The sequence below is a fragment of the Vanessa cardui genome, chromosome 24 (assembly GCF_905220365.1).
Source record: "Vanessa cardui chromosome 24, ilVanCard2.1, whole genome shotgun sequence".
Classification (NCBI taxonomy): domain Eukaryota; kingdom Metazoa; phylum Arthropoda; class Insecta; order Lepidoptera; family Nymphalidae; genus Vanessa; species Vanessa cardui.
This window is the reverse complement of record NC_061146.1, coordinates 7532023-7557013: the sequence shown is the minus strand read 5'-3', so window position 1 is coordinate 7557013 and position 24991 is coordinate 7532023. Positions and strand designations below refer to the sequence as shown.

The 24991-nt window shown below is 33.9% G+C and overlaps 3 protein-coding genes across 4 annotated transcripts in view; all 3 read right to left on the bottom strand.

Annotated features, from left to right (window-relative positions):
- Nucleotides 1-119: 119 nt before the first annotated feature.
- Nucleotides 120-6102, bottom strand: LOC124540195. Its single transcript, XM_047117656.1, has 7 exons — nucleotides 5896-6102; nucleotides 5432-5548; nucleotides 4931-5110; nucleotides 4030-4425; nucleotides 2716-2931; nucleotides 1776-1962; nucleotides 120-724 (listed from the first exon to the last, which is right to left on the bottom strand). The coding sequence occupies exons 1-7, from the start codon at nucleotides 5960-5962 to the stop codon at nucleotides 595-597; spliced, it is 1293 nt and encodes a 430-aa protein (XP_046973612.1). The 5' UTR covers nucleotides 5963-6102; the 3' UTR covers nucleotides 120-594.
- Nucleotides 6103-10718: 4616 nt separating this feature from the next.
- LOC124540254 lies at nucleotides 10719-13051 on the bottom strand. Its single transcript, XM_047117720.1, has 3 exons — nucleotides 12972-13051; nucleotides 11906-12025; nucleotides 10719-11479 (listed from the first exon to the last, which is right to left on the bottom strand). Exons 1-3 carry the CDS (start codon nucleotides 13045-13047, stop codon nucleotides 10719-10721), a joined length of 957 nt encoding a protein of 318 aa, XP_046973676.1. The 5' UTR covers nucleotides 13048-13051.
- Nucleotides 13052-13609: 558 nt separating this feature from the next.
- Nucleotides 13610-24991, bottom strand: part of LOC124540029 — a 39878-nt gene continuing 28496 nt past the window's right edge. The window contains exons 3-11 of one of the 2 annotated variants that reach the window (XM_047117427.1): nucleotides 24699-24830; nucleotides 21094-21207; nucleotides 20312-20364; nucleotides 17976-18140; nucleotides 17492-17626; nucleotides 16559-16597; nucleotides 15884-16034; nucleotides 15237-15389; nucleotides 13610-14991 (exon numbers count right to left, since the gene is read on the bottom strand). In XM_047117427.1, coding sequence (XP_046973383.1) covers nucleotides 14855-14991; nucleotides 15237-15389; nucleotides 15884-16034; nucleotides 16559-16597; nucleotides 17492-17626; nucleotides 17976-18140; nucleotides 20312-20364; nucleotides 21094-21207; nucleotides 24699-24830 — 1079 coding nt within the window. In that variant the 3' untranslated portion in view covers nucleotides 13610-14854. The remainder of the gene's footprint in view (nucleotides 14992-15236; nucleotides 15390-15883; nucleotides 16035-16558; nucleotides 16598-17491; nucleotides 17627-17975; nucleotides 18141-20311; nucleotides 20365-21093; nucleotides 21208-24698; nucleotides 24831-24991) is intronic. The other variant, XM_047117428.1, reaches the window with a different exon arrangement.

The following is a 24991-nucleotide window of genomic DNA, read 5'->3' as shown; positions in this document are numbered from 1 at the left end:
ATTTTAACAAGTTTTAATTGATAAACATGATATAACAACACTCATTTAATTTTCAACTATATAACCTGTGAACAAAGTTTATTTTGCATTGAAACAATACTTTTCGTTTTTGTATTCTGCTCCGATAAAATTTTTAGTTTCACGTTCATATATAAAGAATTCGTCTGTTTTTGTTTTTGGATTTTACATAATGTTTGATTTATGTTTTTTATTTTTAATGTTATTTGCGTTACTTCATTTTTTTTTTTATTTTAATCATTTTAAATTCTATATTAACTTCATTTTATCGATTGAGCTTCTTTTAATAAGCATGAATCATAGTTATAATAAGTCGTATCTTTTAAAAGAAAATATCCTGAAATTAAGGTCATAAAGAATAGGTTGCTATATTTTAAGTTTACCATTTCCCTAATGACAATTTATTTCCGTTTTAAAATTTAGATTTTTAAGTATACAGGTAGGTATAATTATTTATAAACAAATATAAAGATTTCTTGATTTTTGACATTTAAAGATTTTACGATTATTCATTTATAAGAAACAATATAATTATTTAAATCGATTTAATTTATTTAAATAAATGCGATAACATAATCACAGGCCATGTTTTTCCAAATAATTTTCTCTCTCCTTAAGCTTTTTTGTCTGTGAATAATTCAGACAGACTTTCTGAGTGCACCGTAAAGTGCCATCCGATTGGCAGTAGCATTCATTGCAGTGGACTCTAAAACAAAAACAAATTACATCAATTTTGTAAGATTCATAATAGTTCATTAATATTGAAGAGACCGTTTGACGATGGTTGTCTACGGTTCACTTAAAGTTTATAGCAATTCAGCTAAAAAATAATAATAAATATTGTACATCACATACATCACTCTGATACCAATGTAAGTAACTAAAGCACTTGAGTTATGGAAAATCGGAAGCAGTACAATGCAAACGGCGGTACTAATAGCAGCACAAGACAAAATAGAAAAATAATGAGCTTTTTCTATATCAATTCGCCGGGAATCAAAACCGGGCCCTAGGAGTGGGGTACCTACGAAAACCAGTGTACGCACTACTCGATCACGGATGTCGTCATAATTTGTAGATACCCATTAAACAGCATTTCATTTAATTAAAGCAACATGATCAACTAATTAGGATCAATTTGTCTAGTATCAATAAATATTACATTAAGAAAAACATACAAACATTCCGCCTTTAAATAAAATAATAGATAAATGTAAATCGTACACGTAAATCCGTTGAGTCTGGTCCTAACTTCTTACAGTACGACACAACTTAGATGTAGCATCGGCAAAATTCAATAAAACCGATTACTCCCGAATTACGCAACCAATAGAAATAGCTCCCTATCGTGTCATTCGACACTATTCGTCGCTATAGATTCCCGCGTCAGTTCAACCCGAGAAAGCAAGTGCATGTAAATCGACGTGTCAAATTGACGAATATATTAGGTCATATGATATTACAAATTATTACGTTTGTGTAAAGATCATACTCACATAAGAAATAGGTATATATTGATAGTTTGGGAGAGCGTACTTAATTCGGATGTGATCGGTTTTACGAAGTTTACCGATGTTACATCTAAGTTGTGTGTATATACGTGTCTTGTCGATTTGGCGTTCAATAGCCAATGAGAGGAAAAGAGGACGTAACTCACTTTACACACGTACTGATACATGCATCAAGTCTATTTGGCTTATAATCAAAGTTAATAATTGAACATAATTCATTTGAATCACAAAATAATATATAATTACTTATAAGACGCGAAGGGCTCGCAGGTATCCTTCTTAACGTCGAGGGTTAATTTTATTTTAGCCCGAGTTGACGACAGCGTTTGTATTTCAGACGGATTGCATTCCTCTATCGCCTTACATTCGCTCTTATTGTTCACACATTTACAATCACTGCAAAGCTCCTTGTAATCCTCTGTACACGCCTGCCCTGAAATAATTAACAAGCATTCGTTTCAATCGTGTACAGGCAGTCCTTGTACTTACGGCATGTTGAGTTCTCTTAAGACGCAACTCAAATCGAAACGACGTAAGTCGAGACATACTAAATTGCTTTATATTTTACTTTTTGCCTTGACCTTGCGACAAGTTATTCTCTATCTCTCCTATGCCGGAAATCGAAACAAGTGACGTATGATTGAGGAATTGTGTCAAAATATTGTTCAACGTAACTTGAAACGACTTAAGTCGAGGACTGCCTGTATTCCAAACTATGTGTAATCGTTCCATTTGTAGTTGAAACACTTCGATCAAAGTTACAGTGCAACCTTTACTAAAAGTATAACACGCCTTTTTCTTATCGTTGCTGACAGGAGGCTAGCTCATTTATCACAAAGAGATAGCATTCTTGCCAAAATCCATATGGCTGATTTGCAAGGTAACTATTTTTAATATAGATGAGTTGAACCTTAATATACATATACAATAATAATTGTGGCCCTCGACTCACGTTTTGTGTTTAATTATCATCTGTAAGACAGCAAAAGCCTATATCTGTTTTTCTTCAGTTTCTGGAGTTCAAATTTGCTTCGCACCAAATCTCATCAAATTCGGTTCATTGGCTGGTTGTGAAAGAGCGATAGACAAACTGTCAGAAAAATTGTACACACATGACAACCAACACCCAAAAACGCGAGCGAAGCAACGGCGACCACTAATTGAGCATAAATCATATGATCAATACCTGTAAGTTTTTTTGCCTGTAGTTCCGCATAATTGTTCACGTTCAAGCAATATTTCATCGTACAATAGAGGTTGTGTCCTTCTGAACAGAAGCATAGGTTACATGACACTCGATACACTTTCCCAGGCTCGCATTCAGCGCCCATGTGTGGCAGCTGTGGTATGTCAATCGCTGAACGAGTTTCGATTTGGGCGATTTCATCATCATTCACACGACCTATAAGAACATAAATAATAATTGTATCATTCGACAGTGTGTCTTATTACACAATAGGGAGAGTGCATTTTAGTGCAAATTGCATTGGCTGTTGCAATTCAAGACCGAGATTTCCCAGTGGTTAGAACGCGAACCACTGAATATTCATGGGCTTAATTTGTGTATATACGTACTATATGTGTTTTATTATGCGTTGTCTGTACTTCTGTATAAGTCAATTACTCTTTGAATAAAAACTCTGAGGTTTGTTTAAAATTGCATATAAAAAAAATCATTATTAACAAGTTACAGCTATAATCAGAAAGTGGGACTAGTAAGTAACTAGTATTGCTACTAGTACTTGTGGCAGGTAGTCCCGCTCTTCCATAACATTCTTATACAATAATAAAAACGTGTGTGTGTGTGTGTCTGTGTGCGTGTGTGTGTGTATTTGTGTATGTGTCTGTGTAGAGTTTTAAAAAGTTATACGAATTATAAGATAATAGCATTATAGTAGAGCTTCTGTCTCGAGGTAATTCAAACGGAGTAACCACTGAGTTACGACTATCTTACAATCGTAAAAGCTTAGCGAATTAATATTTAACTTTTCATTTATACGATTATATACATACTACACTGTGATGCATATTGTCTGGATGCATATCAAGTGCAAGTTTACTCAAACGCTGAAAACGTAATGAATTATAAAAAAAATGAGCAGCGTCCAGTAGTTAGCATGCGTGCATCTTAACTGATGATTACGAATTCAAGCCCAGGCAAGCACTACTGAATATTCATAGGCTTTAGGTTTATAGTTCATCTCGTGCTCGGCGGCGAAAATATCGTGATAAAACCGCATACGACTGACATCAACGAAATTCTGCCACATATGTTTGTTGAAGAGGTGGAATATGCTCCAAACCTTCTCCTCCAAGGGAGAGAAGGCCTTCGCCCAATAACCTCAACTGTTGTAACCACCGTCTTTGACAAATAGCATAGTCATTTGTTCAAGACTACACTGATAAAATAATGAGAATTGCGATGTTTGCATAAGTCTCAACATCCTATGGCTTAGTACAGCAATAAATAAAACTAGTACAATTTAACTTCTATACTTACTAGATAATGTCGTTTTGCAAATCCTCGTACAAAGAGCCATTTTTTGATCGTTGCAAAAACATTTATTGCAACCTTTTTGGTACACTTTACCAGGAACACATTCGCCTTCGGGCAGTGGTGGTAAATTACTTTTAATCTTCTTGACTGTTTCTTTCTCAGACTTTTTATTAGATTTGTAATATCTCTTCGTTCTTATATTTAATGGTTCATATTTTCTCTCATCTCTATCTCCTTTTAAAATCATTTTCTCAAGACAAGCCATTTTTGTACAGAAAAGGGAGCCATTGTCTCCGCATCTGCATGTATTGCAGGACATTTTGTATAATTTACCGGGAACACAACTCTGTCCTTTTTGAATCTGTGGCAATTCATTATGCTTGACTTGATAGACTTTCGCTGAAATGATTAACTGGTATTATTAGAAAAAAATGTAAAATAAATGGTAAGGTTGTTTTCAAAACCAAAAATACAGAAAACACACGGATCTGATTGAAATTTGGCAGATAGGTTCTGTGTAGGGTGTAGACACCCGATAAGATCGGATTTCACGAAACTCCATCCCTAAGGGACTAAACGAGGGATTAAACGAGTTGGAAAGCCGCAGTTTCAGGGAGTATTATAAGGCATAAAAGAATTTCCAATATGCTAAGAAATAATTAAAAAAATTAAATTAATTATGTCTATGCTATAATTGATGCCTTTACAAATGCACATTTATTCCACTGTTTCAAAAAGAGTTTCTAAATAAATGCATTATTAGTGCAAAATGTATGTCAAAATATAGAGAGATCAACTTAGTAACCTCTAAAGCACTGTCTTTTTTAAATAAAGGAAATTGTATCAGATATGTTATCTGAAACATTGCTATGATAAATGTCACAATCTACTAAAATATGCTTACCACTATTATTTGATCTCAAAGTATCTTTGGTCTTGACTCCATTGGGTCGCAGGTACTGGAAAGTTTCCCTACAATTATGAGACATCCATTTCCCTTCAAAGTTACAAGTGCATATGATATCGTCAAATCTATAGACCATATGCGGCTGACACTCGTATTTACCAGATTTGCTTGGATTCACTGTAAATAAGTATAAAATTAGTATTGGTCTTCATAGAGGACCCGCCTTTAAACAATATCTACCGCCAAGAAAGTGTTATGTTCCAGTTTTGATGGTAAGTCAGTGTAACTACAGGTATAAGGAAGGTTATTGTCTCAGTACCCAAGGTTGGTGGCGCATTGCTAATACAAATCCCTTATATCTATGGGCAGTGGTGCATATATTTGCCTGTCCTAGTGATAGCAAAAAGAAAAAAAGATTTATTTTGAAAATCATACGCCACACCAATGTTAGCCACATTATATTAAATTATCACTTTACACCTTCTATTATTAGCTTACCATTTTTCGGTTGACAAGTCGTAGCGCGACATTCAAACACACCTTCTGAATTACAAACGCACTCGTGACATGGGCCTATCACTGATGCTGAAGGTGTGCATGAGTTTTGGAAATTCACTGGCAAATTTCATTAAATATGTTTATCATTTGGTTGGTAAACTGTGATTGTTATATTGGGATTTGCCTTGAAGGGGGAGGGAGTGCCAAGGGTTAAGGAGGTAGGTGCCTTGTAGTTAGTACATCAAAATCAAGTTACGTCAAAATCCGTTCAGCCAATCTGGTGTGATTGACTTTCTAACATCAACACACCCTAACATTTAGCACTTATAATATTAGTAAGTTAAGTGAAATATATACAAAAATCGTAATAAATTTATGGATAAAAATCGATTATTACAAAAGAACAACAACAAGTAAAGCCAGTTTTGGAAAACTGAGTGTAAAAAAAACGTAACACTACTTACATAATAAAGACTCTACTTCCCATAAATGTACATGAAATATTGTAATTATTATCACTATCCAATGCATGTTTCACTTTTATTAATAAACGATTAAACGCTGCCAATAATAATGTCCCTAAAAGTTGGATTAAACAAACTAATTTCATACGTTAGAGGTAATTAACTGTTATGGATAAAAAAATTCATGTCGACGATAAGAATTATAGTGATTTCTACAGTAAATTAAAATCGAATTTATTCTTTTATTGCATACTAACCATTGCAGGCTATCACGTAAAATTCTTAGTAAAGTATAAAGGTACAATAAGCATCAAAAGACTTGATTATTTTATATGTGTGTGCAATTAATATAATATAATACTAGCAACCCGCCCCGGATTCTCACGGGCGCAATACTGATAATAAAATAAACTGCAGACTTCTTGTTTCTTTTAAATTGAAAGTTTATAATGTGCGAGGTGTTTGATCATTGGCGTAATAATCGATTCGATAGATATGAAATGAATACAACGTAATTAATGTTACTTCTAATAGAGGCGTTCAGCAAGGGCACATATTGGGTCCCGCTATATTCAAAAAGGTTGCTTTTGGAAGAGTCATTTAAGAAATGTAAATTTATAATTAGTACATTTCCATATTCGCACACCTTGACAGATGCACAGAACTTACATATTTATGATTTAAATGTATGTTTATACAATGTGACTCGACATTGTAGTAATGATGTCATGTTATTTGATATTAATAAATTAATTTATAGGTTTAAGTTGACAGAGGGTACTATGTATCTACCAATTAAATCCAGAAGACAACTTGGTAACCTAATTGCTTACAATATTAATAATTATTTTATGTGTAATGTTACCAAGGATCATATATATAATAAATATAATAACCTAATTTACATTAACACTGACAAAAGTAAGGATACTAAAATTCATAGTTTAAACTGAATAAAATGACAAAACCTATGCCCTCTTACTTAAATATTATACATCAAAATATACAGGGCATAGGTGGCAAAGATCATGAAATAGAATTATTTTCAGAAAATTACAAAACTCATGTATTTTGTTTCACAGAGCATTGGATTAAAAGTTTTGACATATTTAATATCCCAAACTTTAAATTGTCAAGTACATTCGTAAGAGGGAATGCTATTCGCGGTGGCTCATTAATATTAGTACGGAATGATATCATTTGTAAATCTCGAAAAGATATTGTGACTCTCTCTGTCGAACGTACTATCGAATTATCCTGCGTGGAATTTCCGCAGTACATTATAGTATGCGTGTACCGGCCCCCATCGGGAGATTTTTGCTTATTTGAGACCACTATGGAGGATGTTCTTAAAAAGATAAGCGAAAGTAATAAATATATAATTGTATGTGGCGACTTTAACGTAGACTTATTAAAAGCTACTTCGCTGAGTGTTCGATTAGTCACATTGTTTAGGTCATTTAATTTAACGCACCGAGTTAATGAACCAACACGAATAACCAACGATACTTCTACGTGTATTGACAATGTGTTTTGTGACTGTGAAATATATGAATTTTCAATTATAAATAATTTAACTTCTGATCACTGTGGTCAGAAGTTTTCTTTAGAACACAAAGAAATTATTCATTCAAAAAAAAATAATGTACAGGCCAATAACGGCTCATAAAGTAAACTGTTTTAAAGATATTGTGGCGTGTAAATTAGCTTATTTAGATCTAACGACACAAGATCCAAATGAACTTTATAATTCATTTTTTGAATTAATATTAATAGAATTTAATAAAATATTCAAAATGAAATCATTTTATAATAATACAAAATTGAAGTTTAGTGACTGGGCTACTATTCGTATATATAAAAGTAGAAATAAATTATACGACCTATATGGTATGAAGCAGTGGAATCAAAACGAAGCCTTTCTAGGATATGTCAATAAATATTCCAAAATATTTAAAACAGTATGTATTTATGCTAAGTATTTATACATAAAGAACAAAATTTTGACTTCCGATAATAGAATAAAGACCACTTGGGACATTATTGGAAGTGTTAGTGGAAAACCTAAAAAGGAAAGTATACCTATCAAATTAAACACGGGCAGTAAATACACAAATTCTGATTTGGAAGTTGCAAATTTATTTGAAATATTTTTTGATTTCATACCTAATAAAATAACATCTCATTTAAAATCATCTGCATTAGATGCAGCTAGATTATTAAATAAACATGTTTCCAAATGCGTTACTGATTTTTCTTTTGAAACAGTTTCTGCAATAGATGTTATAAAAGTATTTAAAACACTCAATATTAAAAAAACTAACTACGTATGGGGCATTTCGGTAAAATTCATAAATAACATCATACACGATATTGCTTCGTATATAGCAGTAATTTTTAACAAGAGTTTGGACACGGGTTCATTTCCTGACTTGTTAAAATGTAGTAAAGTCTTACCACTTTTTAAGAATAGAAATAGGAGCGATCCCAGTAATTACAGGCCTATTTCAATACTCCCATCTTTAAGTAAAATTTTCGAAAAAATTATTTTAAATCAACTTCTTATCCATTTTGGTACAAATAAAATTTTTCATAGTGAGCAATTTGGTTTTACAAGAGGTCGATCAACAACTGATGCGGGAATTGCGCTTCTTAAGCATATTTACGATGCTTGGGAGAAATCACAGAATGCTATTGGAGTATTTTGTGATTTATCTAAAGCATTTGATTGTGTAGAACACGAGACGCTTCTTTATAAGCTCAAATATTACGGCGTTAAAGGTAGGGCTCTTGATCTCATTGCTTCATACTTAAGTCAAAGGTCCAGCAAGTTTTCATTAATGGAATAAAGTCTACTGGATCTACGCTAAAAATGGGTGTTCCACAAGGTTCAATTTTGGGTCCCTTTCTATTCCTAGTATATATAAATGACCTTCCTTTCTTTGTTAAAGGTATTTGTGATATAGTATTGTTTGCTGACGATACTTCACTGATTTTTAAGGTTGACAGGAAAAAAACTGACTATGACGATGTGAACGGTGCCTTATCACAGATACAAGATTGGTTTAATGTAAATAATTTGGTTTTGAATACTCAAAAAACAAAATGTGTAGTTTTTACCCTACCCAATGTTAGGAAGCAAAATCATAATATATCTTTAAGCGGTGGCCCGCTTGATGTAGCCGATCGACCATGTTTTTGGGAATAGAATTGGATTCCAGACTTCAGTGGAGTCCCCATTTATCGTCCCTAACAGGGAGACTCAGCTCCGCAGCATACGCGATTAGAAAAGTTATACAACTAACTGATATTGATACCGCTCGTTTAGTTTATTTTGGTTATTTTCACAGTATTATGTCATATGGCATATTACTTTGGGGTAACGCTGCAGACATTGAATCTGTCTTTATTTTACAAAAGAGAGCAATTCGGTTTATTTATAATCTTGGAGCTAGAGACTCTCTTCGGGATGTTTTTAACAGAGTAGGAATACTCACTGTTGCGTCGCAATATATTTACAACAATATCATGTATATTCACAGTAACATTGATAACTTTGATAAAATCAGTGATAATCATTGTATATGCACTAGAAGTAAGGATAAGCTTATAACGCCAAGTTTCCGACTCCGCAAAGTCAATAAATCTTTCTTGGGGCAAGGTATCCATTTCTATAATAAAATGCCACAGACATTTTTAACTTTGCCGTCTCGTAAATTCAAATCGTTTATAAAAAATACATTGGTGAAAAAGGCGTATTATTCGATACAAGATTTTGTAGATGATAAAAAAGCGTAGAATTAATACCTGTTGATTTCCAGGCAGGATATATCAATTTAATAATTGTATTAACTTAAAAATTAACTAACATGACTGTATTTTTTTAAATGTTGAAAAAGAGTAACTACTGAGTTTCTTGCCGGTTCTTCTCGGTAGAATCTACTTTCCGAACCGGTGGTAGCTTCACTTAATTGTTAAATGACGATTCAAAAGTGCTTGTAAAAGCCCACTTGAATAAAGTATACTTTGATTTTGATTTTGATTGAAATAAAACACAGAAAAACGTTTTTAATCTCCATGAAATTGCCCTTGATTGACAAATAATTAATCTGTGGCTGTCACTGATATTTCATAATTTAGAGGTCTTAAACTAAATATTTTATTACTTTCAAACATTATGATAGAAAACCGATAATAATAATAATCGTTGGACATAGTGTGCCACTGAGCCTGATCTTCGGAAATCGATGACGTCATTAAAATAATTTTGACTAACTTTTGCTATATGTAAGTATACAAGTATACATCGATTTCGTCGTAGGTCTAGTGGCTAGATAAGAATGCGATAACGGGGATCTTGAGTCTGAGCCGCGGGTCGGACGGCCAGCAACGTTTTATACGTTGCTGGGATTTTCAATATTCGATACCACATTCTCAGTCGAGAATGTGGCATTTTCTCGCGTAATTCAGAAAACATGAACGGCTGTTTTGATTTTCCCTCGTATTAGACAATAAGAGTAAGGAAATAGAGTGTGCCCTTATTTATTAATAGATTTCGAAACACCATCAGCATAATCAAAAATTATTAGGTTAACAAATTCTTGTACATTGATAGATACATTACTATAGGTCAAAATCTAAATCAAAATATACTTTATTTAAGTAGGCTTTGACAAGCACTTTTAGAAGCTGCCATGAGCTGTCAAAATTGAAACGAAAGGAAAATTAAAAATGGAAATATAAAAAAAAATCAAAAAGTTATAATATAAAAAAAAAGGAACCAATATTTGATTTTATTAATCGTTAATAAGAACTAAATTTTTTTAATCATTATAATCTTCCAAACAAACCATCGTAGTACAGGATAATGTCTTTTTATGAGTACAAATACATGTATTGCATTTAAATCTATATTTTTGTCCAGGATTGCACTTATCTTCCTCGTCTTCAACTTTAGTTAATTTAAGGAAATCATTATCTCTATATTTAGTTTTTGATTCTAATTTGTCATTTTTACAAATTTTATTTGTACAAACTAATTCTCCTTTACTACTACATATACAGCTGTTGCAATCTATTGTATATTTTTGATATGGAATGCAAGTTTCATTCGTCATACTTTTACGAATCGGATTTATATTTTGGATTATTTCATCGATTTTTGTATTACTTATTTCCTGGATGGTCTCTCCGTCAACTTTAACACAAAGTCGATCTATGTAATAATTAATATCGCTACAAATACATATCTCGTCATTCGTTCGAAGGAAATCTCCGAAATTGCAGAGGTCAGCTTTGTGTCCACCGAAGCATTGTCTTTTGGTGCAAAACGATGATTTTATGATACCTGATTTATCGCAGTGACAAACATTACAGTCGACCAAAAATAAGGCATTGGGTGTACAAGTGATATTTGATCTTAAGGTATCTTTGGCCATGGTTTCACTGGTTCGAAGGTATTGGAAAGTTTCTCTGCAGTTGTAGGACATCCATCTTCCATTATAGTTGCATGTGCAGAAGAGTTCTCCGAATTTGTAGATCATATACGGTTGACATTCGTCTTTGATGGATTTTTTTGGATTCACTGTGAGAGAATATTTAAAAGAAGATCACATAAGGACAACAAACAACAACAGCCTGCAAATTTCTCACTGCATGACTATGGCCTCTTCAACCTTTGATGAAAAGGTTCAGAACATATTCCACCACTGTTCCAATTTGGGTTGTTGGAATGGAACTCATGTAACAGAAATTTTATGAAATCAGACGCATGCAAGTTTTCTCACGATGTTTTCCTTACCTTCCTTACCACCGAGCACGAGATTAATTATAAATACAAATTAAGCACATGAAAATTCATTGGTGCTTGCCTGGGTTGAACCCGCAATCATCGGTTAAGACGCGTTCCATCACTGGGCCATCTTAGCTCTTAAGGATCACATAGAGACCTAATAATAAATAAGATAGTAGATGCCTGATGATCTTGAATGATATTTTTTTACTAGCTCACCATTTTTCGATCTCTCGCAAGTCGTAGCGTGACATTCAAACATAGACTCCGAATTACAAACGCACGTGTGACAGGGTCCTTTCACTGATGCTGTAGGCACGCATGTTGCCTGAAAATTTGCTAGCAAATTTCATTAGGCATGTAAATTACATAAAAATCTATAAAAATCATACTTTTATAAGTATTATTATAATATGACTTTTTTGATCGATACGCTAGAATTAGCATAAAGATTAGCATGATACGCTAAAACTGAAACTTAATTATAGAGCACAAATTTTCGAATATCGTCCGATCTCTCTAACTTGGCAGTTACTACCGAGAAACTAATTTTACCCCTTCTTTTCAAGATGTCGACCTTAGCTCACAGGAAATCTTGCTCAAAATACTCAAGTTAAGCTTTTCTAGGTAGCCTCTACAAAGTATCAATAAATTATCAATCACCTCGCCTCATTGCCTCACTGGTGACAGGAGGGCTGGTTCGTTTTTTGCCCAGAGGATCGGAATTGCGATTCAACGGGGAAATGCTGCTAGCATTCTTGCCACCATTCCACATTTCAATTTACGGTTAATTAGTACCGTCAATTTTCGGTCAGATGTAGTATTTTACTTTTCTCATGCTATGGTTGGAATAGAGTATACATTGACAGTTCAATTTCATAGAACGAATCAAGTTTATTGTATATATTGGCGTATCAATTGTATGAATCTATCAAACAGTTAAGTAAGGCGTTAGGCACGTTAGGTAAGTGTTAAGTGCGGCGTTAGGCACTCTATTCCTTCTTGATATCGATTAAGCAAAAGTTCATAATGTTCGGTTGAGTGAAGACGTGAAAGTATAACAAACAAAATCAATGGGATAATGCCTTCTATATATATATGTGTTATTAGTTCCATACATATAATGCACGGGCGTCCCTCAGGGATTATTTTGGAACTCCTTTTTTATTTTTGATATACATTAAGACTATCTTAAAGATGTTAATGATTTACGTTTTATCGATGATCCATTAGACGAAACAATAATGACGAAATCCTATTTTAAAATAATAATAACAATACTCACTTAGTAAAGTCTCCACTTTCCATAAATTTAAAAGAAAAATGGAAACTGTTATCAATATCCAATGCATGATTCGCATCGCAATCAACATTACCCAAAATAATTGCTCTTAAATTTAGACTTGATTGAACTTTATGGGATCAATCAGTTTAACGATGACTACAAAATTAATGATTAGATTAATATTTGTAGTAGAAATTAAAGTCTTATCTCCAGTAAAGTAAATTCTAATTAATTGCTAAAAAGATAATTGTAGTTGGTTTTTTTTAAGATATTCAATCTCTTCCGGAAACCCGAAAGCTCCAATGGCTTTCTTTTATATAACAATATTTCATTTATGTAAAAATTCTTCTGGATCTATACTAAAAATGGGTGTTTCACAAGGATCACTTTTAGGTAATTTTCTATTTATAGTATATGTAATCCTTTCTACGTTAAAGTCATTTATGATATTGTATTGTTTACTAATTATATTTAAGGTTGACAGTGAACAACAAACTGTGACGGTGTCACCAGTGAATTATCACTGGTGTACGATTGGTTTACACAAATAATTTAGTTTTAAATGCTAATGCCATTTAATCTGATCGGTAAATCGAAGTTTCATGTGAAAATTACAACAGGGATAATAAAACAAAACATAAAATCAAAACTCTTTATTCGTTTCGTGATTAAATTCACACATATAAAATATATTGTCTAATACATGAGTACGTTAAAGTATAAAAGCTACTTTAAGCCGAAAATAATTCGCTACCTATGATAAATAACCACGAACATTACTCTCTATACTAAACATGGTTTGGATAAGATTATTATCGGTTGCTATGGAAACCGTGGAAGAATTTTAAATTACTAAAGTATGCATCAATATATAGTTTGGAATAAAATCTTCATTGTCTATGAAGATTTTCAGATCTCTGATTCTATGATATCGAACAATATTGATATGAGTTCTGATCTGTGTTGTTAATTCAATGAAAAAAGTTTCGTTTGACGACTACCATGAAATTGAAGAAAAAAGACAATATTTCAGTAACTGATGGAACAAAAATTACTGATGGTAGTTCCTAAAGTGTCGTTTCAATCTTACAGACTACATCTTACCTAGATACAACACTGATAAAAATGTGTTTTATTTATAATCAATATTTTACATGCAGCAGTATTTTGCACTCGCAAACCAGCGTTATGATCATGAAAGATGTCGAAAATGTCAATATTATTGTAATTGTGATCGTATGTGTAACTAGAAAAATATCACACTTGGAATAATAGCAAAATGAAACAGTTTATACTACAAAACGATTTAATTACTTCAATGACAATAATGATGTTTAATTGTTTACTGAAATGCAAAATAAGCTGAACTTATTACATAATATAAGAAAACATACTTATGAAAACTAAATTAAGTGAACGAATTAAATACTTTAAAAAAATTACGGCTTCACACGTTGCAGGAATTTTGTTAAACACCGATTCCTATCATTCTCATCATGGATTTCACAAATGACGTAGACACGTTCTCTAACTTATCCCTTAAACCGTGAGAGCCGTTAATGATCATAAGTCCTAAGATCACTTTGATTCGTTTCAAAAACTTTGCGAAACTCTTGTAAATAACAAGAACATCAATTTTAAAACTAAACACTTATGAAATTAAGGATCTAACAGAGGCCTTCTTGAATTTAAAAATCAAAATACAATAAAATTTATAACTTTATTGTTCAGAGTTAAATTTAATCATTATTTTCATTTAAATACTGTAATGGATTTGTTGTTATGAAAATTTTAACCGTATATTTTGTTGTGTGGCTAAAATTTAGTATGATCTGTTATAGCTGTTGGGACACTAAGGTTCGGTTTCTGATGATTGTTTACGATTATATTGTGGGCGCTAAGTCCTGGTCACAGAATCGGAGTGTGCAGAAGACGCTTTTGCCGTCAGCTGAGCAAGTGCAGTCGTTGCAGTCTCGCTTGTACTGCTCGCCAGGGTTGCAACGGAAACTTGGGTCGGATTCTGCAATAGACGTCAACATATTACTAAAAATCACAAAAACATCTTTTAAATTTCCCACTACTGGACTAAGGCCTCTCCCTTTGAGGAGAAGGTTTGGAACATATTCAACCACGCTGTTCCAATCCGGGTTGGTGGAATACACATGAAATTTGATACATGCACAACCGATGTTACAAAAGTCGGATATAGCCATGCCTAGTCCATATCACACTTCTAATATTTATGCTTTGGAAAAGTTTACGTACCCGGTAAATTTTTGTCGGTCTCATTGGCGTCTTCTTTGCAGCGTTTGAGGGCGCAAGTCGCGTGGTTGCCATCGTCGGTGCAGCGGCACGGGTTGCATCCCTGGTTGAACACGCTACCCGGCTCACATTCCGTCTTCACCTTCGTTGTCACTTCTGAAATATACATAAATTAAAACTACCAACGATACTGGAACACATATAATGCTCGGGTCAAATTTATCAAGGTTTGTTTTTCCCATTTTTAGGTATTCATTATTTATTATCCTAACAATAAAACCTTACTAGACTCGACAAAAGAAATGGCTTCCTAATAAAAAAAAGGCTCCAGAGGTTTAATCGCGGATAAAGGCATTTCAATGTTTTAGAGTTAATCCTTCAAGAAATCAATAGTAGCCAAATCTTTGGGAGTCAATGTTATTCCCATGCCTCGGAAAACAAGTAGAGCTGATAGACAGAAATTCTCTTCGGCCCCGACGGGTTACATAAGCGGGGCCATAAATAATGCCAGGTACTTATTGTCAACAGGCTTGACTCCCATAATTTTGACTCTTGCGCAATTTCCTATCCTTCTCTAAGAATCATTGGATCACAACCATCACTAAATTGTTCAACTGAATCATTGTCTTTGGCATATTATACAACCTTACCTCTTTTAGTTCTAACACCAGAATTTCCGTTGCTGTTCAAGGCTAAGCAGTCAATACGCGTGCAGGAGTAGTCCTGGCCCTCGTTGTTGCAGAGGCACTTGTTGCAGTCCATCCTGAACTCTTGACCTGGCTGGCAAGCCTTCGGCGTCCCCTACTGAACACCAAATGCGTTATATCTGGTTTGTGCGGATTTTGTTTCAAGGACATTCTCTTCAAGATCTTTTAGCAATGCACTAAGTATATTCATTTAGAAAAATAAATGAACTCGATAGCCGACTTTGATTAAGAGCTCGAGTTCCTTCGTATATCAAATGGTGTTCGACAAGTTAAAGATAAGCTTTTCGAAGCCCTCCATACAATATATTATGAAACAACCTTTTCGATTCATATCAATTTATATCAGAAAATAGGCAGAGAATTTTAATGTGCGCCTTTTTTCAAATATTTCTAATAATTGGATTCATATTATATTGAAATTATTCAAGTGGAAACTGTTCAGAGTGCAAAGATCGATACTGTATAAGTTAATTATATATATTAGAGATGAAGAATGAAGTTTGAATTCAGCATTGTAGATAACCATTAAATGTTAAACAAATAAAATGTAAGAATGGTAAATATTACAAGTTTATTGTTTTAAAACTAATTTTAATAATAAGAAGCCATTATCAATACCTGCGAAGTCGCTCGGATTCTCCTGTTTAACGAAACGTTCTGTAAATAAACATAGTATATGTTAAATATTATAACCAATATAAAGAACAGAAGGCAGAATCCCAAGTGTTAATTGTTATTATATAAATATATTGTAAACTTAATCCAGAAAACCATATTAAAGATTTTGTTAATAAGTAAATTATTAACTATATAGGAACACCTAAAAATGGTATAGGAGATAAGAAAAACCACCACCACTAAATAAAACTTTATTTATATACAATGAATATAGAACTAAAGAACCACAACCAATATTATACTTTAAAACGCTCTCCACACTACTGTGGAAACAGCCTTACGTATGTAATGGTCTACATTCGGACATACCATTAACTTATACTCTTGGGATATATGATTTTAAATTAACATGTTTATTTTTGTTAATACAATTATTTAAAATGGAACTTTTCGAGCGAGTCTCGTTAACAAGGCAGTAGTAGAAAATGTCGAAATATCGAGCTTCAACAAATAAAAACAAAAAACAAACTTGACCTCAAATTCCATAATCCAATATGGAAGCATTACGCTTACTTATTGATAGCCAATATAAACACTACCATCGTTTCGGAAAAGGAATCACCCAGATCTGAGAAGAACCGGCGAAAGACACTCAGGGTCTTTTTTATATATATTGAATATAAATTAATGAATAGCCTAGGATGCGATCGTTTAATTCCCAAGTTGTACTATCAATTATAAATAAAACATGGTAAATATCCCATTTTAAATACTCTTGAAATATTTGATGCAGACACAAAAACCAATCAAGTGACTCAAGGTATAGTTTGCTTGAAGCGAATCAAACTTTAATCAAGACTAGTAGTGTAGGGGGCGTTTAAATCTACCGTAAAAAGAAGTACCAGCATCCTCTGCAAATAAATCTGAACACACCTTGCCCTTTTCTTCAGGCATACAAGCCTTCCTAGTGCAAGAAAATGACGTTCCATCTTGCGAACATCTGCACGTGTTACAGTCTAGTTCGAACACCTCATCGGGTCTACATTTACGCTTGATTTCCTGTAGATTCTAGATAAGATAGAAGGCACTTCATTACGGACAATCTTCAAGGCTACATTCACACTATGGTCCATTTTACAGATTCGTTTTTTTCGTTGTACGAAAGATTGCAGACACAGCATGGTATATAAGTTCCAGGAAAAATTACCAAGATTGTTTATTGTAAAAACGGTATGATACCTTGCGATGAACCATTAAAAAACGATCCTGTACAAACGGGCCTTTTACGTGAATGCGGACTAATATCTTTATCGCGTTGTATGACAGCAAATCTTCTAATTTTTTGAGAATAAAGCATCCAAACTCCAAAGAACCTTAATCCAATGAAACAGCGATCCAAATTTAAAGTACCAACTACCTCTGGCTTTTCTTCATTCGTATCATCGGGCAGATCGGCTATACAAACTTTTCTCGTACAAAAATAGCTGGTGCCATCTTCATTGCACCAACAAGTGTTACAATCTTTGACGAACATCCGATTAGCGGCACAAACCACGGATTTATTCGCTGATGACCTTAACACCTATAAAATCATTAAATTCCTAAACACAACTTAATAGAACAAAAATGCAAGGAACAATGAAAGACGAAAAGAAATCCAGCTGATTTATTGAATAAAAATATACAATTTTCGATAGAAGATATCCTCTAGAGATTATGGAACTATCGGTTTCATTTCCTGTAACAAAAACATTAATTAAATATAAATAATGCAATATTTATTTATTCAAAGGTATTAGCATGATCGGGTTTGAAGTCTGGAGACTACAGGGAAGTGATGGCCCCTGGTTATTACTTTACAAATTAATTCGAACACATTAATTCCCGTCCGTCAATTATATTTCACGTTTTGTATCGACATATTTAGTATGGGAGCCCCTGTTTTACGAAGGCCCTAGGGTATATGCGTCGGTTGCTCATCTCTAAATCCGACCCTGAGCGTTAGATTTGTATAGTAAAATAAACTCGTAATCTTCTCCTTAAGAAGAGAGGGTATTTCCCAAGCAGAACATTAACAAATTACTTAATTTATACATGAGTGAGTCTCTTACCCGTAATTCGTGGAACAGTTCGACGTCATCAGGCAGAGGACATGGTTTGTTGGTGCAAGTGAAGTTGGTACCATCAATGTTGCAGCGGCACGTATTGCAGCCGATGTAAAGAGTACCGCGTGGCTTGCAGACTTTTGTACTCGCTTCCTCCTCATCATCATCCTGGAACCCAGAAGTTGAAACAATATCACACATATTTATACATAATATAATAATCATTATGTACAATCGGGGTAAGAAAAGGTTCGTCACCTTAAGATCTATTTTCGTGTGCTCAGTGTGAGCGATAATCTGATCACCGATCGAGAATGACATCGATGTTTAGATTCAAAAGGTACTAAGAGTTTAAGAATTCATTAAGGATTGAATTTAAAAATTGACGAAGGTTTTCTTATTCTGACTGTACTTTGTGATTAGAACGATATATTCCTCAAAACATTTTTGGTTAGATTGACAATGCCTGGGTCTTACCTCAATCTGCTTGAAGACTTCGACGTCGCCGCTAACGTCAGGCTCTATGCATTCGTTTATGGTGCAAGAGTAGCTCTGACCATCGGAGGCGCATTGACAGAAATTGCAATCAGCTTTAAGCAATGCATTCGGTTTGCAAACGGACGACCTTTTCACCAAGTTGTGGTCATCGAAATAATAATCCGAATCATCGTCGCTGCCCTAAAATTTTGGAAAAACATTTTATCACAATTTTTATGATATTTGTGACGATTGATTATTACATGTATAAATCATTTAATTTATAGTAAAAATATATACTTATCCTTCGTATAGTTGAATGTGCGTACCTCAACCAAAGTGTTTTTAATCACAAATGATGATCAGGTGTACCGATTTCTTCCAAAAGTTTGACCCGAAGTTATGTTTTTGTTACGAAGGTTTTTGGTAATGATGATTAAACGGTCAATCCACAAAGTTTCATGGAAGTTACTTTATGTTTAAAGTTTTATGAAGGTTTATTATTAATGATGCTGGTTACGTTTGACACATTTGTTATTAATGATAATAATGTGGTAACGAGATAATGAATCAATTAATACATTTTTAAAATTAGACAATGAAGTTCGTGTAATAGAAAAAGGTACATTGCAAGTTTTTTTTTTGTTGCCGTCATTTAGATGTAGTCATAAATTATATCATAATTTTTATGGTTATTACGACAACAATGACTGTTGATGACGTAATAACTTTTAACTAATTTTTACATCGCCATGCGACACCAACCTAGGGAAATGAGATGTTATATCTCTTGTGCTCGTACACTGGCTCACCCAGCCTCCAAACAATAATACAAAAGATTACTGCTTGTTGGGTGGATGTATGGGTGGTACTTACCCGAGCTTGCACAAAGCCCAACCACCAAATGAAGCCGTATTTGAATCAATCGCGTACAACAAACAAGAATGCAAACAGCCTTGTTGAATTGGAATCCTGATACTTGGTACGTAATAAACCAATGTTGAAATCAGTGGAGATAATCAATAATAAACATATTTTCATTCATCATTATAAACGGAAAAGAACTGTTCCGTAATAATCTGCAATGTTTATGTTACTAACAGAAATTATGAATGTGAAAGTGCTGAATGTTAAAACATAGGTTATGGTTTTAGAAGATTTTTCGTCTTACCAGTTCAGATTTATCTTCTTCATTTTCGTCGCCGACAGGATCGAAATCGGTTACTGAAAACAAAAACAAAAATTTAAATCTGTCCAATAATTTTCAGAACCAGTTCGAAATTTAAAAGTTCTTTAAAAAAGATTTTTAATCTGTACTTCGATTCCTAGATTCTAGATTCCTTTGTTACTGAACTTAGGGTTGCCATCCCTTGGAATTATAAGATCTATACTGTTGCTGTCTCTGTACTCTATTGATTGCAGTTAGTGATTTTCTGACGAGAACGGCCGGCGTAGCTGAAGTGGTCAATAGAGATGATTCTATCAGCGAAATTATTTTACAAATTTGCCTTTTTCCTCGATTGTTATTTTAGTAAAAAATCCCCATTTTAAGGATTTTTTTGAGGACTATTATTCCTATTTATTCCTCCAACTAAGCATAAAGTAGGATCGATCTATTCAGGCGGTCCTTAAACCATTACGCTTTTTCGATTTTACCTGTACAATCGATCAATGTGATGATATCCAAACAAAATAATATAATAATTATACCTTATGGAACAGCTTTACACATTACAATCTAAGCGTATTGCCCATTTATAGTTTTCCTACGTGGTGTATCGTCATCACAGTTATAAACTAATTTAAGTCACTGTAAAAAAAAATCTACCCAAAATAGACCTTCTGCAGACCTAGTGCGAGTAGGATCAAGAATCAATTCAGAGTGCCCATGATTGCCCCGATCTTTCCTCCTATAGCAAGGACGTATCTAAGGGAAGTGTATGTTAGACTTACCGCTAAATAGCCCGCAGCCCATCCTTGTGCACATAGCACGCCCTTCTGGTGAACAAGTACAAGTGTTGCATTCGATTTTCCACGCCGTATCCGGAGCACAGGTCAGTTCAGGCTCTGAAAATGTAAAAAAGAGACAATTACAAGAAACTGTACATTAAATTTGAGCAGAGACATCAATAAACATAATGAACTAGCGACCCGACCCGGGTGCAACTGATACTAAATGTTCTACAGAATTTGTTTATTTACGACATCGCATGAGAGACCAGTGGTTAGAACGCGTGCATCTTAACCGATGATTGCGGGTTCAAGCCCAGGCAAGCACCGCTGATTCATGTGCTTAATTTGTCTTTATAATTCATCTCGTGCTCAGCGGTGAAGGAAAACATCGTGAGGAAACTTGCATGTGACAAATTTCATAGAAATTCTGCCACATGTGTATTCCACCAACCCGTATTGGAACAGCGTGGTGGAATATGTTCCGAACCTTCTCCTCAAAGGGAGAGGAGGCCTTTAGCCGAGCAGTGGGAATTAACAGGCTGTTGTTGTTGTTGTTATGAGAGACACCTAAAACTATCAGTATTTATTTACTATATTGTCCGTGTATTACATACAAAAACCTTCCTCTCGAATCACTCTATCTATTAAAAAGAACCGCATCAAAACCTGTTGCGTAATTTTAAAGATCTAAGCATACATAGAACAGACAGCGGTAAGCGACTTTGTGTTATACTGTGTAGTAAGTAATTAAAGCATCAAATGATCTCCGGTCGCGGTATCGAACGAATACTGCTCATTACTAATGCGTCAACGCCCGTGACCTCGGCTGACCCGCGTTCGCAATCGAAACAGCTGATATTTGATAGTGATTAGTGATACTAACGAATTTTCGTATTTTAAAATGCCGTTTACAACTCATCGACTTATGATATGACTTTGTTTAATAAAGTTATTGGTTTTGTAAAGGCGGTAATTAATTTAAAAAGAGGAACTATTACACAAATGTTGAGTTCGTCAAATGTAAATTTATCAACAGACTTCTGCCATTGCGATGGCATTTAGGCTTCAAAGCGTGTACTTAATTTCTTAAGTGTATATTTGTGTGTTTGTCCACAAATATATCGAAAATTAAAGTCGTATTGAGATGATCATTTTGAATTAGGAACACTACAAAATCGATCGATTCGATTAAAATCGATCTACAAGTTACATAGACATTTTTATTTTTAGTTCATTAGCTGTTTCTAATTTTGACGTCGGGTTACTGTTTTTCGTTTTTTACAAAGAGTAATATTAAAATAAGCGCTTTTTACTAAATCAATATGTATGTTTATATGGTACATGTAACAAAGTAAACTTTCTTGCAATTTTTATTTGTCTGTTTATTCTAGCTAATCTTTGGAACGGCTGGACCGATTTTGACGGGACCTTAATTTGCAGAAAGTTGATGTAACAGGGAGTAGCTTAGGCTAAAACAGTAACCTTTTTTAATTTTAAATGCGAACGAAGGCACAGTCACGGCTTGTCCTAATATATAACTTATAATGAAAAGATACGGTTTTTAAAATAATGCTAATATTCTCAAAGTCACCTGGAGATTAGTGATCATTAACAGTATACTCAATTACTTGTGACGTATCATGTTACTTCTAAAAACCCTATTGGCTCAATGCGATATATGAAGAGTATCAGTTACTTTTGCAGCTGTTATATTCATTATATTCCAATTATGGTTTTTTGTTCCATTTGCTGTCGAAACGTTTGGCCCTTGGAGTAGTGGTGCAAAAAGCTTCATCAAAAGTATAACACCTCGCCTCATTGCCTCCACTGGTGACAGGAGGGCTGGTTCGTTTTTTGCCCAGAGGATCGGAATTGCGATTCAACGGGGAAATTCTGCTAGCATTCTTGCCACCATTCCACGCGGTCAAGATTTATACAGTAACTATGTAGTTTTAGTTCATATTTGTATATATTTATACATTTAATGTTATTAATTCTTGTGTTAATAAATGAAATTATTCCATTACAGTAGGAATAAATATGAACAACCTGTAAATTTAAATATTCCATGGAATTTGCAACTAGCTCTGCTGTATCATCATTACATAGTATAAAACAAAGTCGCTTACCGCTGTCTGTCCCTATAAATGCTTAGATCTTTAAAATTACGCAACAGATTTTGATACGGTTTTTTTTAATAGGTAGAGTGATTCGAGAGGAAGGTTTTGTATATGGACTATATAATAAAGTAATATAATTTTAGAAGTGTGTAATGTGATGTCGTAATTAAACAAATTCTTTTGTATACTTGGTATCTGCCTGGCTAGTCACTAGTGCACTACAAATAGTTCATAACTAACATATATATTTAAGCAAATATAACATTACATTTAACTACTTCCATCCATTTAATTCTACTTCAAAATATTCAACAGCATCTTCACTGATGTTTCATTGATAAGCAGTAACACATTATATAACTGTGTGCCAATTTAAGCTTAGACTTAGCTAGATAAGGGCACAAGAAATAAAACCTTTTTGGAACGCGCGTATTAACGTTGTACCCATTGGCTAATAATTCGCAGTATCTATACAGGAATAGTAATCACTTACTATTATGTTGTCTATGTGATAGTCAGTCTCTATAAATAGATTCAAATATATATTCACGATTGTTTTCTTTGCACATTTTTTCTTTATCGTCGTATCATTATAATAAATAGGACACATCACATACATTACTCTGATCCCAATGTAAGTAGCTAAAGTACTTGTGTTATGGAAAATCAGAAGTAACAATGGTACCACAAACAGCCAGACCCAAGACAATAAAGAAAACTAATGATAATCTACATCGACTCACCCGGGAATTGAACCCGGGACTTGAAGGCGTATCCATGAAAACCGGTGTACAAACCACTCGACCACGGAGGTTGTATCATTCCGTTCGTTATCTACTTTTATCGTAATCGTTGAACTATACAAGTAATTATATATAGTTTCATTTAACGGCAATTAAATTGTATAATTACAGGCTCAAGAATAGTAATGACTTAGATCCCATGATTAGAAGCTCAACGGCAATGAATAATAGCTTACACAAATTGCGATGACAATAGATAATGGCTTCTAATAGAGAACCTAACAACAACTGTTTCTTAACAACAAATGTTGTATCAATAATAAAGTATAGGAAATATTTGGGGCCTAAAACTGTCCCCTTAGAGACTCCAATGATCAACAACAACAGCCTGTAAATATCCCACTGCTGGGCCTCGTCTCCCTTTGAGGAGAAGGTTTGGAACACATTCCACCACGCTGTTCCATTGTGGTTTGTTGCAATACACTTGTGGCGGAATTTCTATGAAATTGGACAAATGCCGGTTTTCTCATGTTTTCCTTCACCGCCGAGAACGAGATGAATTATAAGCACATGAATGAATATTCAGTGGTTTACACCTGGATTTGAACCCGAAATCATCGGTTAAGATACACGCGTTCTAACCCCAGCGGTCATCATGCCAATGATCATAAGTTAACGATTATATCACGTGATCGCTATAAATGTGCCACTGCTTCTTTTTCTAATTAATAAAAATATTTACCATCTTCTTGACCAGGACATGCCATGTCAGTACAAACAGGATGACCATCTTCAGAACAGGTGCAGCCGTTACACTTGCTCTTCCATCTTGATCCCGGCAAACATTCTAAGCCGCGCGGTAATTTATTGGCCTCTGTAAGAAAAACCCAAAAATTAGGTACTGTTACCAAAATTTGTGGCAATGTTCATTAAAAAAATATGCTATTATATGCTACATTTGCTCAAAATTGATAAGACTAATAATAAACCTTAAAAATATAGTAAAATTTGCAAATTTCACGACCAAAACACAAA